Below are 16,068 nucleotides of genomic sequence, written 5' to 3' on the forward strand. Positions count from 1 at the left end.
GGGCAGGAGTCCATAGGCCAAGATTTAATCAAATGAATGTCTTGAAGTTTGCAGTGGTGGCATAATGTACCATCTCATAATAGCCATGGTTATTAACCCTGTCCTCAACAGTGTGTGTTTCCCAGGTTTCTGTATAGGTTGTTAATATATATACAGTTTCAACAAAAATTGAGGGAAACCCTTTGAAATTGCCAGTATTTATGCAATCATTACTAATAAAATGTGGTCTGATTATTATCTTAGTCACAATAATAGACAAACACGATCTAACTAAACTGGTAACACGCATACAGTTGTACTGTTTGTCTTTCATTGAGCACATTGAGTAAACCTCCACAGTGCAGGGAGAAAAAGTAAGTGAACCCCTGAATTTAATAACCTGTAGATACCCTTTAGCAGCCATCCCCTCCACCAAATGTTTCCTGTAGCTGCAAATAAGATTTGCACAACATTGAGGAAGAATTTTGGACCATTCCTACATACCTGCAAACATGTTTCAATTCATATTTTTTTCTGGGATGCCTTTTGTGCACAGCTCTTTTCTGGTCATGCCACATCATCTCAATAGAGTTAAGGTCAGGACTCTGACTTGGCCGTTACAAAACTCAAAAATTCTTCTTTTTCAACCATTCTTTAGTCGATTTACTTGTGTCTTGTTGCATCATCCAAGATCATGTTGGTGTGCAGTATTCTTCTTCCTCCAAACTCAGTGCTATTTGCCCTAAAAAGTTCTTCTTTTGTCTAATCTGATATAAAATTATCTTAGAAGCATTGTGGAACATCCACTTGATTTCTAATAGTAAACACAGATATTTTTGCAGTTTTTAGAGTCTTCTGTAGGTATTGTGCTGTTAGCCTTGGGTTCTTTCTTACCTCTTACAGGATTGCCCATTGTGCTCTTGGAGTGATCCTAACAGGATACCCTCTCCTATTTGTAGACCATTTGTCTGTGAATTGAGGTACACCCTTTCGCAATGCTTTTGTAGCCTTTTCGTGCTTCATGTGTATCTATAACACATCTTCTGAGGTCTTCTGAACATTGTTTACCTCGAGGCATTGTTCACACTGACCAAACTTTCTTGAGAAGAACAGATTTGTCAGTAACCAGGCTTTGTGTGCCTTTAGATAATCGCTGAGGCACCTTTAAAACCCACACTTCTAATCTTAATATTAACACCTTTTGCAATTATCTCTTGGGGAAGTCATTAAGACAGAGGTTCGCTTACCTTTTCTCCCTGCACTGTGGATGTTATTTAAATGTTCTAAATAAAAGGCATGAACAGTACAACTGTTTGTGTGTTATTAGTTTAGTCAGAATGTGTTTGTCTATAATTGTGACTTAGATAGCAATCAGATCAAATTTTTGGAAATAAATGTGGATAACCAGGTATATCTAATATTTACTTACTTTTTCTTGCAACTGTATATACAAAATGGAATGTAGAATTACTAGTGTCCAGAAAGTAAGTCTCACACTTCAGTCAAACATTTGCCTATTTATGATATGTGGTATGTAAAATTTGATGTAAAAGTTAAATTCTTCAAAAAACATCTTATTTTTTTATTGTGCCTAATTGTTTGCTCTATCATGTTTTCTTTCATGGAAAGGTGAACATAGAGGAGCAAAAATGTAAATAATTCCCATTAAATGTGTAAAGAATAAGATGTGTGTTACTTACAACTTTTAAAATAGATAACTATGTTTTTCTCTTCCGTGGAATACTAGCTACTTGTCTAAGTATTTTTTTTTATTAATCTATCAATTGCTTTTTTATAAGTGGGTTAAGACAAGAAACTATGATTTAACAATTGCATAGTATATAATGTATAGTAATGAGTGAAAAATGTCAACAGACATTGGACTGTGATGTGTCACATACTAGTATAGTTTACATTATATTTTTATATTTATAGAACTTCCAGCGCTATAAGAATAGGGTTAGTTTTCTCATATTGATTATTTGAATCAACTTTAGACCAAATCTCTTACTCAAAAAGTCAACATGCTAACAAAAATATTACTCATTAATGAAGTCTATATCTAATGGCTCGCTTCTGCTCCACATAAGAGTCTGGCGTGGGTCCACCAAAAAATATGAGTAACCCATTGAACCAGGGTATTTTTTAAATATTTACTCTCTGATGGGTCTTTTTCTTATCGTGTACGAGATAAGATTGCATCTAAATGCAAATTTTAAGCACCCACAATTTGCAGTAATATTTATATAAAGTCCAGATCTCTCAAACCATATTTCAGGATGCTCATATTAATATTACAACATTCCTTTGTTTGGAGTAGCGGTTGCCAGTCCTTACCGGGCATAGATAAACCAGTGTTTTATTCTCGTCCTTTTTCTGAATGTCATGAGAGATGTTTCTAATACAAGTATTGCCCTAAGTCAATGGTCCACACCAGTGATGGGCAACTGGTGGCCCAGGGACAACATGGTGCTCTTGAATGCTCACCCTGCGGCGCATGGCTCCCCTTTTTCATCTGTGTACTATAGAATGTGAATAGTGCATGTCACCATTCATGTGCTCTGTTCACAGTGTATTATGCAGTACAGAAGAACTTGCACATGTCGTGTACTGTCTGTGTACTATAATATGTATTTATCTGTGTTTGTGTGTGCATGAGTGTCATCAGCAATATTGAAAGGGTTTTCCCAATATACACATTTATGTCATATCAATAGTATTAGCCATAAATGTTTGATCGGTGTGTGTCTAACTCCACCATCCCAAGAATAGAAGTCCCATATTCTCCGGTTGCAGGAGAGAGGTGGTTGTTCTATATAACATTCTGACCATTTTTTTAGTGTAACTATTTCTCTGAGAGCTCATTTAAAGGGGTTTTTCAATGAAGGACATTTATGACATATCCACAGGATATGTCATAAATGTCAGATAGATGCGGGTCCCACCTCTGGGACCCGCACCTATCTCTAGAACGGGTCCCCTTAATCCCTGTTCTAGCTTTTTGTGCTCACGCTGACTCCCTGCCACTTACTGATTACATGGTCGGGAGTTACGGAAACAACGTACCTCGCTGAGCTACGCTGTTTCCGTAACTCCCATAGAACTGAATAGTGGTTACGGCAACAGCGTAGCTTGCGTGCTACACTGCTTTCGTAACTGCCATTCACTACTATGGGAGTTACGGAAACAGCGTAGCTCAGCGAGGTACGTTGTTTCCGTAACTCCCGACCATGTAATCAGTAAGTGGCCGGGAGTCAGCGTGAGCACAAAAAGCTAGAACAGGGATTAAGGGGACCCGTTCTAGAGATAGGTGCGGGTCCCAGAGGTGGGATCCGCATCTATCTGACATTTATGACATATCCTGTGGATATGTCATAAATGTCCTTCATTGAAAAACCCCTTTAAATGGAAAACTTGTAAAGACTCTAGAGTAATTGATACAGTATTGTTAGTAGTAGTAGTAGCAGTAGTAGTAGTAGTAGTAGTAGTAGTAGTAGTAGCAGTAGTAGTAGTAGTAGTAGTAGTAGCAGTAGCAGTAGTTGTAGTAGTAGTAGTATTAGTAGTAATGGTAATTGTGTTAGTACACGTGGTTGAAATAATTGATGATAAAATAGTGAAGCTTTGGTTTAAGCAATGTGTCATGTTAAGCTGATGAACCTTTAAAGTTCTGCTGTGTTCTTTTTTTCCACTTCTTTTTTCTTTACCATCATTTCGCTAAAGCAGTCACTATTAACTACCATCACTTAGCTGCCAGTCGTTCTGTCTCTGTTGATGATGACGAGGAAGAAGAAGATAGGCTTCACGCCATGCTATCCATGATCTCCTCTCGGAACCTCACAGCTCCTAAAATGATGAAAGGTTTTTATCCTCCTTCCCTCCTAAACCTCCCCACGTCTTGCTATGAAGAGGCAATGTTTCCCATTCAAAAGACAATTGTGGTGGCATTTTCGGGCACACAGAACATAATGTGTCATTGCACAGCCATGCTGGTTTCCTCTGTACTGCTGGTATATTAGTTAATAACTAGTTTTTCCTGTACATATCGTAAAAACACATTGTTGACATGTCTGAGGCTTTATATTAGTACATGAGGTTGTGCTATTTACTACAAGCAGTTTAAATACAGCTATAACCTACATAATAAGTTCTGTAACTGTGAAAATACATTTTATTACTTATTTTGTACTGATCCTGAGTTACAGCTTGTATTATAATTCAGAGCTGCATTCACAATTCTGCTGGTTATTAATGCTTCTACAGGATATCACCTCCGTATTACGGCATCCGGCAGAGAATGCCACAATTGTTAAGATCTCTAGTCGTTTCACATATTAACCTCTGTACCGTATTTGCATATTCAACTGATAGTCGTCTTTTTGTTATTAGTATTGCAGATACTCGTAGTTTATAATCGTTTTATGATAGCGGTAAAAGAAACCAGGTCTTCTTGCACCGACTTACTACTGGGCTTGTAGGCATTATTAGCAGTGAGGTGTATAAACAGCAGCGTCTCTGAACAAGCAGAGCTGCAGTGTAAAGCAAATGGTAGGAACAGAGGTCAAGTGTAAATGCAGCAGCTTTAGCATCTTTTATATTGGCGGTTTTAAAAAAATTTGGTGGGAAACCCAATCTATTAGCAGTATCATATAATGTGTAGCTAACTTACGCTGGATGTACACAATAGTTAATTATTGGCAGGGCCTGTTGAAGTCAACAGGATCTGACAACAATCTAATGTATATGAGGGCAGCACCAATATCCCCTGCTGTTGGGGAAAAAAGAGTCGGGCATGTTAGATGGTAACATACCCAATATGGGTGGAGGCCCCTAAAGGAACCTGGGCATTTGTCACATTTGCCCTTCCTATAATCTGACACTGGGCACTACACAAACATTTGTACATTAAAAATATTTTATGGGTTTGTTTTTCTAGACTCAAGAGCTTTGTTAAGATGGAATATGGATTCAGCAGGCAGACTAAACCAATGTATGACTTTGCAACCTTTTTTTAGCAATGTTTTTTTTATTTAGAATTTTAAATATTTCAAAAAAGTCAACAGGACACCCATAGAAAAAGTTGGGACCATCGCACAGTGATGAATGAGTGTAATGAGATCCACAACTGTCTTATACAGTGTAAATAAAAGTAATGACTGGAATTATTTGCCATGCAAACATTGTGTCCTGCCTCCCGAAAATGACATCACTGTTGTTACAGGGTTTGCTTGCCCTTGTCTGCTGGTGTTTGCAACATGCTCGACCTTTGCATGTGGCCAATTTTGCAGCTATCCAAACAAATGATGAATGGAACAAAATAATGAGGATGCTGTTCACTTATAATTCTTCAACGACTCCGGTACCTTTCATCTGGATCTTTAGGTTCTGTGGGGTTCTGATTTTCCATTTTGTAATCTTTTATTTACATAAATAATTTCATCTTTTCCATGTGATTACTTTTTTTTAATCATTTTTATGATTTTTTTACTTGGGCCCGTGAAAAATATCTTAATTAATGGTAATATCTTAATCCAAACAATTGTGGCAGATGGCGGGGCTAATCTCCTACTTTTATACATTTAATCAACATAGTATAAAATGCAATACAATTTTGGCCATCCAGCTCCCTCCCTGAAGAATTAAGGTGAAGAGCATTTTTTCATTAAAGTTTGGCTTTCCTTAGCAGTTTTTATTCATATATTTATTTTTATTAATGTTGGCATGTTCTTGCATTGCTGTGAATAATTTTTTCCTGCCTACACAAAACACCTTCCCCCTGACAAAAAAGTAATACCTGCCTGTGGGGAATGTCATTTTTAGAGGTTTCCCTAACATCTTAGATTTTTTTATATCACTCAGAATGTAATGACAATTTTTTCTTTAAATTGCTGGCAGAGAGTAAGACAAAAAGGGGGAAGGGGTGACTTCTACTTACATCTTTATATTGCTTTTGCTGCCCATGGTTGGTGCCGATCACCCAAATCTTCTCATTGCACCCTGATTTGATGCATGACCCACCTACATTTCCCCCCTGTTTGGTCCTTGTCATGTTCCTCCTGCACATGTGCTGATTTTTTTTTTATCATTTGCTTGTGGTGAGGTCTACAATTTGGAGCTCTTACCATGGCTTCCTCCCCTGCTGAAATTAATGGCCTGATTCTTTTTCTACATTATGCTATTATTTTCCCCGTACTGATGTGAAATGTTTACATAGTGATCTTGTATATGTTGGTGACTTGATTCATGTCATGGGGGAGCTGAAAGGCCTTTATCATTTAAGTTATGTTTTATAAGTAAGTGTTCTCATAGGGTTAATGGTTCGATTGTATTTTATTACATTTTTATCTGAAACACAGACCCTTAAAAAGTATTCAGTCCTCCACTCGGAAAGTAAGATTCTTTGCACTACTCCACAACGTAAATCCAAAACCTGACTAAGATGTGCATCACCTCTCATTGAGTTCCTTGAATGTACTCTATTGCATGCACGAATTATGGAGGAACACGTCTAAACAAAGTTAATGGATATCTATTTGAAAACCTACTGTGACCAAGTGGTACAGGTGCACATGTCACAAGATACACGTACCTGTGTCATTTGGACACAACATCAGTACAGGTTTTCAACCTCTTTACACAAAAAAAATTCCATTCACTGACAACCGCAAAGATCTTGAAAATGTTAAAAAACAATGCAGAAATAAAAAGTATATTAGAAATTTGCAGAACTTTTTTTTTATAATGTCTAAGCTTTATAAAAAAAAAAAAGGAAAACAAATATGTAAAATATGAATAGAAGAACAGTGTTTATTACCAATAAAGCCAGGACAACGGAAAGTTTAAACTTGTGAGTTAGTGTGACCACTCAATGACATCAACACAGCTGTAATATGTAAGCATTTTGGGTCTGTATTTCAGCAATTCTACTGAACTGTACATAGACCACCATAGGATTTTATGGTGTTCTAAGTTTGGCTCAGTAGAACCTCGGGGGGACCAAGTACTACTGTAATGACGGGGTAGGGAGACAGACAGGTGAGCCCTAATCTACCCGCCACTCAGTCCCTGCCTACTTGCAATGACCCGTCCTAGGCGACGGGGTACAACTGGGCGACGGTCCCTACGCTCAGTAAGTGCACGACAGACAAACAGACAAGGGTACACAGAAGCTAGGGAAACGGGGCAGCTGCCCACGGAGACACCGTGAGCAACGAGAGTAGTGAACGAGCCGAGTCAAACCAGGAGTGCACGAGGTACAAAACGCTGAGCAGGAGAGTGGTCAGTAAGCCAAGGTCAATAACAAGCAGAGGATCAGTAGTTCAAGCAGCAGCAGAGCCAGGAAACAAGCAGAGCAGAATCACAGGCAAAGGAGGAACAGGAAAGGCAGGTATAAATAGACAGAGGACGGAAGCTAGCTCCGTCTGGCCAGGCTGTGATAGGCTTTCCCACTCCTAAGCCTGCCATCCTGAGTGGTGGAAGATGGAGTCAGTCTCACAGACATAGGAGCAGGTGCAGACTGATTACCCACGGGCGTCGACACAGAAGCTGTGTCTGGCAGATCCTTTACAACTACGGCTGTAATATGGACCCTAACATGCTTCCGCTTTACAGCTGTCTGAAAGCGAATTAAAGATAATACATGTGCTTCATGTATACAGACTCCTGGTCTTAATGTGATCAAAAATACTTTACAAGGACTCATATCTCATATGGTATGCATCAAGGGCATACAAAAGTGTGGTGGGTGTTATAGGCTTAAAACCTGGTCCTACTGCCCTCACTCTTCATGGCCATGGCTTTCCTCCTCGGGCTGTTGCACATACAGTCTGTTGGTCCATCTGCTGGTGAAAGGTGAATAGTACATTCCTTCTGTGAGAAATCCAGCAGAAAAGATTAGTGTGTGTATGTGTCACTGTGTGGGTATGTGTCACGGTGTGTATATGTGTTATTTACTGTGTTTGTGTGTGTGCGCCTGTGTGTGTGAATGTGTGTGTATATGCGTTTGAATGTATCTGTGCATATTCATATATATAGAAAGAGAGAGAAATAGTTTGGGTATGTGTGTCACAGTGTGTTTGTGTGATTGTATGTAAACCGTTTAGCCATAAAATGAAAACCACCTCAACATACACAATATTGTGCTGCCAAAACCGCTTTGACTCCTCGAGGCATGGACTCCACATGTCTTCTGAAGTTGTCCTGTGGCATCTAGCACCAAAATGTTAGCAGCAGATCCCTTAAGTCCTGTAAGTTGTGAGATGGGGCCTCCAAGGATCGGATTTGTTATTATGATACATCCCACAAAAGTTTGATCAGATTGAGATCTTGGGAATTTAGAGGCCAGGTCAAAACCTTGTCATGTTCTGAAAAACCATTCCTGAACAACGATTGAAGTGTAGCAGGGCGCATTATCCTGCTGAGAGAGGCCACTGCCATTGGGGAATAACGTCGCCATAAAAGAGTGTACTTGGTCATGTCGAAGTAACATCCACATAAATGCCAGGACCCAAGGTTCCCCTGAGGAACATTGCCCAGGGCATCACTCTGCCTCTGCCTACTTGCCATCTTCCCATAGTGTATCTTGATGCCATCTTATTCCCAAGCAAGCGACAAACACGCACACGGCCATCCACATGATGTCGACATAAATGTGATTTATCAGACCTTCTTCCATTGATCTATGGTCCAGTTCTGATGCTCACATGCCCATTGCAGTTGATAGACAGGGGTCAGCATAGGCACTGTGACTGGTCTGCAAATATGCAGACCCAAACACAGCAAGCTGTGATGCACTGTGTGTTCTGACATCTTTGTATCATATCCAGTATTAAAGGGGTTGTGCCACAAAAAACATTTGTCACTTATCAGTTGGACTCCCACCGATCCCGAAAACAGGGTGCCCATGTCCTATGTTTGACTATGGGACTGAAGGAGATAACTGGCTATCTCCGTCAGTTTCATAGACATTAAATGGAGCTGTAGTGCGTACGTCTTACTGCCGCTCCATTCAAGCGGGGGACACAGGACCCTCGATCTTGTAAATCGTGGCGGTCCCAGTGGTTGAAAAGGAATAAATGGTTTTTGCGGGCTAACCTCTTTAAAGGGAATCTGTCACCAGCATTTCACTTATTGAACTCTACTCATCCCTTGCTATCCGCTGCTGTCAAAATTTCATTGCCGTTATCCCCTCTCCTAAACTCCTCCTCCGACCGTAAATAACGGTTTGCAAACATTTTGTGCCTTTTATAGTAATAATCCGGCAGTCTTGATCGTTCCTCCTCTTGTACCCGCCCACTGCTGAAAACTGACCTGTCCTGAATGTGGAAATCTCCTCTGAGATAGCACACATGCGCCCGTCATGTATGGTCCGACACCCTTTCCTGCTTCGTCCGGGCCTCAAATCTAATTACTACGCATGCACCGCTATGGTGTCCCATTGTGCGCATGCACCAGAACAGGACATCGATGCGTAAGCACAGGATTTCCTGTGTGCTGGGGGGAGGAGCTGTTAATCAAAACTAAGGAGGCGGGGTTAACTCAGAAAGGCTTGAGGAATGAAGATATGACTCTTTTCGAAACGAAGATATGACTCTTATATGCTCACTAGCATACGGAAATGGAATACTAAAGGTACAGAGCCTACTTAGAAGATAATTATAGGTTACATAAAAATAATTTTTCTCCCACTACCACCAGGTATTGCTGGTTTAATAGGTGAAATTCTGGTGACAGGTTCCCTTTAACTTTTCCAGCAATTTGTGCCACGATATTTCTTCTGTGGAATCGGACCAGACAGGCTGGCCTTTGCTTGCTGTAAATTATTGAGCTCTGGGTGACCCTGTCTCTGATTCACAGCTGGCCTTCCTCTGACCATTTTTGGTAGGTACTAGCCACTGCATATCAGGAACACCTCGCAACACTTGTCGTTTTGGAGATGCTCTGGCCCAGTCATGTAGCCATCACAATTTGGCCCTTGTCAAAGTTGCTCAGATCCTTACACTTACCTATTTTACCTGCTTCCAAAACATCGACTTCAAGAACTGACGGTTTACTTGCTGCCTAATATGTCGCTCTCCTTGACCGGTGCCATTGTAATGAGATAATCAATGTTATTCACTTCACATGTCATTGGTTTTAATATTATGGTTTAATGGTGTATAAGTGTGTGTATGTGTGTGAATGTATGGTTGTACACCCCTCCTCTTTACAAAATGGTGCATACACCCCTGGTTTGTATATCACACTTTGTTGCTTACATTGCCAAATTGTATGTATTTTCAGTTAATTCAGTTTTTAGTTTTTTCTATTACTGTATTATCTTCTGAATTTGAATGTTTATATAAACAATCAGATATTTTTATTGTATTATAATTATATAATGTTTATATAAAGAATTAGAATTCTACTTCTTGTTATCGTTATTATGGTGCAACAGATCAAACTAATGACTAAAAGCCCAAAAATATAATATTCAAAAGTCTCTTAAAAGAAAAATGAAGGCTGAATACTTTTTAATGGTGTTTATAATCCTCCTTGTGAGCAATAGTAGCTCCCACTCCTAAGGCTGGGTTCACACGACCTATTTTCAGGCGTAAACGAGGCGTATTATGCCTAGTTTTACGCCTGAAAATAGGGCTACAATACGTCGGCAAACATCTGCCCATTCATTTGAATGGGTTTGCCGACGTATTGTGCAGATGACCTGTAATTTACGCGTCGTCGTTTGACAGCTGTCAAACGACGACGCGTAAATTGACTGCCTCGGCAAAGAAGTGCAGGGCACTTCTTTGCCACGTAATTTGAGCTGTTCTTCATTGAACTCAATGAAGCACAGCTCAAGATTTACGAGCGTCACAGACGCCTCGTAAATTACGAGGAGGAGCATTTACGTGTGAAACGAGGCAGCTGTAAACAGTCTGTCTTTTCACACGTAAATGCCTCTCAGCGTGTGAACATACCCTCACATACAACAGGTTGTGAGGGTAATCTTCATGAGAGTGTTAGACAGCCTGTCCCCACCAAGAAAATTAGCAGAATATTGAAAGTTTCTGAGATTATACACAAGCACTACTATTCGTTTATTTTGGGTAAACTAGATGGTTTACAAAAAGTTCTAATATTTGACATGCTAACACCCTTTTTGGTGGAGATTCTTACTTCCTGAGGTGACTTAAGCTGACCATACCCATGCGATAGCTTTTGGTTGAACGCATGTCTTGCCGACAGCTATTTCTCCCAACTCCATCTTGTCTCGGCCAAATGTTCACGTATATTTCAAAGGGGAGAGCTGCTGCCAGACACTTTGGGCATTTTAAAATCCAACATACACAATCTCTATCCCCCGTAATCTTCTGTTAGAGGATAGTCGGAATGCCCCGATACACATGAGATTATAAACCTATTACCGACAAAATTGGCATATTTGCCCTAATTTTATCTCATGTGTATGGCCATCTTAAGTTTTTATAGTTTACTTGAAGCCCTTGACCCCAATGCAATTGAGTAATTGTTCATACAGAATACTTGGTATAGTTAATTAAAAAACACATTTAGCATATAATGAGTGATGACATTCTTTATAGACCGCACCAAGCTCAGTAACTGTAAAACACATTTTCATTATTTCTGCTTGGAGTAAGCTGTTACAATACACATTTATGACATTTGTAATACATTTTATTTTCTACAAGTCACTGAACTGAAGATGAGAAGACTATGGGTTGATTAGTCAATGTCATTATGAATAAAAGAAAACTATTAGAACTCATCTCCGTGCATGTGCACAAACATATTAACAGTCTTATTTTTTATTATAACCCCCTCCACCCACCCAAAAAAAAACTACAATATTCTCTCGGCAACACTCACATACGTATACCCTGTAGTGCTGCTTAGTTAGTTACACCTTCACTGAACAAAGAGATACGTTGATGACAGTTACAAATGGCAGATACATCATTATTGAATGTAAGATCGTGATCAATAATCAAGCGTTTCTGACAAACATTATTTGTATTGGATTCATCCTGTCCTATGTTTGATTGATATGTCTCTCCAGACTCCAGAGATCTGATAGAGATGCAAGGATTTGGTGCTAATCTTTTGCCCTGGCAGCTCAATGAGTACTGTAGTCAGGGATCATCGTGCTTGTCCTGCTCCACGGGAAGCTCTCCGTATGATATTTCGAGCTGCTGTACCTGTGTCCATGACAGGTGAGACATAGTACCTCATATTTATGATCTATTTTGTATAATGTTTGGATGTTCATTGAATACAGTTATGAATTAAGAACTTTACTGAAGCTACATGGGTGACACTGTTCCAACAATAAAACAAATCTGTATTCAAAAAGGAGAGATGGTGTTTCCTTGGAAAGTATTTTTAGACAATAGTGTGACGGTAAATTAGAAGTACAAGGGTTCTCACCTTGTTCAGTTGTGTACAGACAAGGACAAGCCGTTTAAACATGACCGTCTGAATTCACTAATGTATGGCCAACTTTATACAGCTCACTTTGAAATTATTTTCTTTCCACAGGTCACCACTTAAGTTATTGTGTGAAAACATGAAAAGACAGATAGTTTCCAGAGCTTTTTATGGATGTAAGTCAATATCCCTTTTTCCCTTATACATCTTTCCATTTCCTTGGTGTGAAGCTCATCTCACAAGAGCTCAATAGAGTTGAGGTCCAATGATTGTCCTCGACCAGTCCACCAGACATTGCTCTGGTTCTATTTATTTTCCAAACAGTTTTGCACAGCGTAGAAGTTCGCTTCTGATTGTTGCCCTTCTTCACGATGAAACTGCCTATTAACCAATAGAGTGCTGACCACAGAAAATGACATTGTAAAATACAGTGCTGACCACAGAGGATGACATTGTAAAATAGAATGCTGACCACAGAGGATGACATTCTAAAATAGAGTGGAGACCTGCATGGTTCATTATGTATTGAACTGTGTAAATCTCCCACCTTACCAGCACCAAAGCTGCCCCCTAACAATACATATTATTTCACCAACCTGATAAAGGCATCAAAAATTCCTTTGAAATTCTTTCAATTGCTCTTAATCTTACTTTATACAGAAGATACATCCATCCATAATACACTTTTCCAGTCATTCACCTTCTATTTTCTGCATTCTCTTGGCTATTTCCAGCCATTTGCTTTTTTTTTGCGCCTCTGGCAGTTAGGCCATCTTCCGGAATACCAAGCCGACATACAAATGTTGGACAAATGCAAATATACACAGAGGACTTTAGTAGGTCAGGTTGGATCGACCAGACAAAGTGCATGCATGCCGTTGGTGTTTATTACATTCTAGCATGGTTTCCACAAACTGTCATAGGAAGTTTGGTATATCCGTCCAGAATAGAGAAAAAAATCTCACTTGGAAAAGAAAGGGGATGGGCAGAGGAACGTAAGGACAGAGGATGGGATAGGCAGAAGGGTAAAATATACAGGCCAATTATATACATAGCAATGAGTTGACAAGGGAGGCTGGGGCTATCCAGGGTAACCATTTTTTCCTAGCGGTTCTGTCCATCAATCAAAATAGCATTTTTCTATGATCCGTGTACCAATTAAGGCAGACTAACATTTGTTTTATTGCAAGATTAAAAAAAACTTGGTCAATTTAATTTGAAAGTGCCTGTAGAAGTGCAAACTCTAAAACAGGTAGGCGGATAGCCTGGTAGCATGGGTGATGAGTTAGGAATAGAATGGAAATAAGGATGTGAGCATTCGTGGTTGGGGGTACATCATTTTTTTATGTCCTATTTGAAAGGCATTACTTTTGAGACTGGTATTTGGCTACCAGATCTGTGTTGTTGTCAAGGGGATTGTTCTCAAACAGGAAACTGTTATCTACTTGCCCTCCACACCTAGTTGTCCATTTGAACCATCTGATTATTGTTCTGTCCTGGTTAGGTCCAGTTTTCCCTCTTCTCCCAAGACATTAGCGGACACCTTTGTTTGAAATCTTCTGTTTCTTAGCTGTGTGACGCATGAAATAACCTTCATTTGACAAAACAACAATAGGCTGACGTGTTTTTTTGAAGCTGTTTCATTTTGATCATTTTGAACCTAGAGTTGAACTTTTCAAATGCCAGTGCACTTCATACATTTCACAATATGTGAAACCCAGGGAAATATAAAATACTTGTGTTAGCAAAGCTTAAACCTGTTATTCTGTACAAAACAAGGAATTACAATCGACTTTATTAACATGAGGATGCAGTAAGAGAGTTTAGCATTGCGTAGTGGAGTAAAAGCTGCTAAAAATTAGGCTGTGACAGGCAAACTTAGATTTGTCCATCAGGCCGCTAGATAGTGAAGCGTAATTTATTCCTCGAGAAAATGTGGTTTTACTGCTCCAGAGTCCAATGATGGCGTCCTTTACACTACTCCATCGGACTCTGGCATTGCATATGCTGATCTCAGACTCGTATACTGGCACAAAATAAGCCAAATCAAAAGTGGTATAAAGAAGAGAAAAGTGTCTAACAGATCATGCAAGATGTAGCAAAATGATAATGCAGCATACCCCACGGTTATACATTTTTGCTCATTTTGTGCCTGCCTGGTCTAAGTTTACGCTGTCTATCTATTAGCAGCATTAGAAAATGTGGGCCCTAGTGTTACCTCATGTGCTGAACCCACTAAGTACAATGGCCCACATTTACTAATGCTGTCTAATATATACTAACATATATCAGCCGATGGAGGCCAAAAGACTAATACGCTAATAGAGCCATATGGACACGTTTAGCGTGTACGTTGGGAGGTTTCCCAATGTAAATGCTAAACGTAGGACCAAAACATGATGTGCACTGAGCTTTACTGCTCTACATTACACTATTATGGAGGGTTTTGAAGTAGTTGTGCATGTTAAAAATTCTCCCAGCAGACAACTAGATGTATTTGCCTAACTAGGAGCAGAAGGTGTGCAACATATTTAGCCTAATATTATTTTTTATTAGGATGAGAACACATGGAGCAGCAGCTGGATGGGGCTGTATTCACACCCACTTGGCGAAAGACCAAGCAATTTTTCTGGTGTTACCGGCAAAAACGTGTTGCCATTAGAGAATGTAGGCGTGGTGTTGGCCCTGTGTGGCTGCTGCTCTGTTTTTCCTCAACATCGTCTGGCAATTCGCCACTGGATGGCAATTCGCCATTGCATATGGTAGTGGTTTTGCCCATGTGCAGCTGCCACTTCAAGTGTTCTCAATTATAAGCCATGTTCACACATAGCGTTAACGCTGTGGAATTTCTGTCTGGAAGTTCTTTGCGGAAATTCCGCAGCGTTTTTGCAACATAAATTGACATGCCGCGGACGGAAAATCCATACAGCTAGTCAATTTCCAAACATCTTTTGTGTAGTTTTTTTTTTTGGAGCATGTGGATGAGATTTGTGGAAATCTCATACCATTTGTTGCTACTGTATACGCTGCAGAACTTTCGCACAGAAATTCCAGATGGAAATTCTGCAGTGTTTTTTCGCTACGCGTGAGCATGGCCTAAGGTTGACTTTTTTTTTAAACAAATATCTGCAAATCATTACAGCGCTTCTGTGTGTAACATTCATTTTAAATGCCATCCAGACGGAAGTCCAATACTGAAATTAAACACCAGTTTGGTGGTCTTAGAAAACAGATTGATGGTTTCATTTGAAAACAAAAATCTGTTTTTCTGTTGCCTCTTTAGTTTTGACTTTAGCAAAGAAATGACTCATTGTTACAGCAGCGACATCTCACAAAATTGGCTTATTCAAATGCTGCTTCTTTAAATATATTTATTCATTGTTTTACCGTGCGATACAAATATTATGCATGATTTGTTCCAGTATTTTTCCGTTACTGTCGTGTCTACTGTTATTTTTTAAAACATTGGAAATTAATTAGAAATCTCAATACGTGAACGGACTAGTTAAGAAACTGGAAACTGAATATTGTGCTCTATGTGCTACTCATGCAAGAAAATATACACTGCACATAATTTTATATGTTTTTACCAACTTTGGAAGAAATTGAAAAATAATAAAACTAGGTCATACATAATTTTATATTTCATTCAGTATTTGGATAGAG

At 39.4% G+C, this 16,068-nt stretch overlaps 1 protein-coding gene across 7 annotated transcripts in view; it reads left to right on the forward strand.

Moving 5' to 3' along the window:
- The window catches only part of SGSM2 (small G protein signaling modulator 2), a 337,147-nt gene that overhangs the window by 282,344 nt on the left and 38,735 nt on the right, over positions 1 to 16,068 (forward strand). For 3 of the 7 annotated variants that reach the window (XM_075854221.1, XM_075854215.1, XM_075854217.1), the window contains 3 exons: positions 3,700 to 3,837; positions 12,035 to 12,188; positions 12,514 to 12,578. In XM_075854221.1, coding sequence (XP_075710336.1) covers positions 3,700 to 3,837; positions 12,035 to 12,188; positions 12,514 to 12,578 — 357 coding nt within the window. The remainder of the gene's footprint in view (positions 1 to 3,699; positions 3,838 to 12,034; positions 12,189 to 12,513; positions 12,579 to 16,068) is intronic. The other 4 variants (XM_075854216.1, XM_075854220.1, XM_075854222.1 and 1 more) reach the window with 2 other exon arrangements.

The sequence above is a fragment of the Rhinoderma darwinii genome, chromosome 2, assembly GCF_050947455.1.
Source record: "Rhinoderma darwinii isolate aRhiDar2 chromosome 2, aRhiDar2.hap1, whole genome shotgun sequence".
Taxonomy (NCBI): Eukaryota; Metazoa; Chordata; class Amphibia; order Anura; family Rhinodermatidae; genus Rhinoderma; species Rhinoderma darwinii.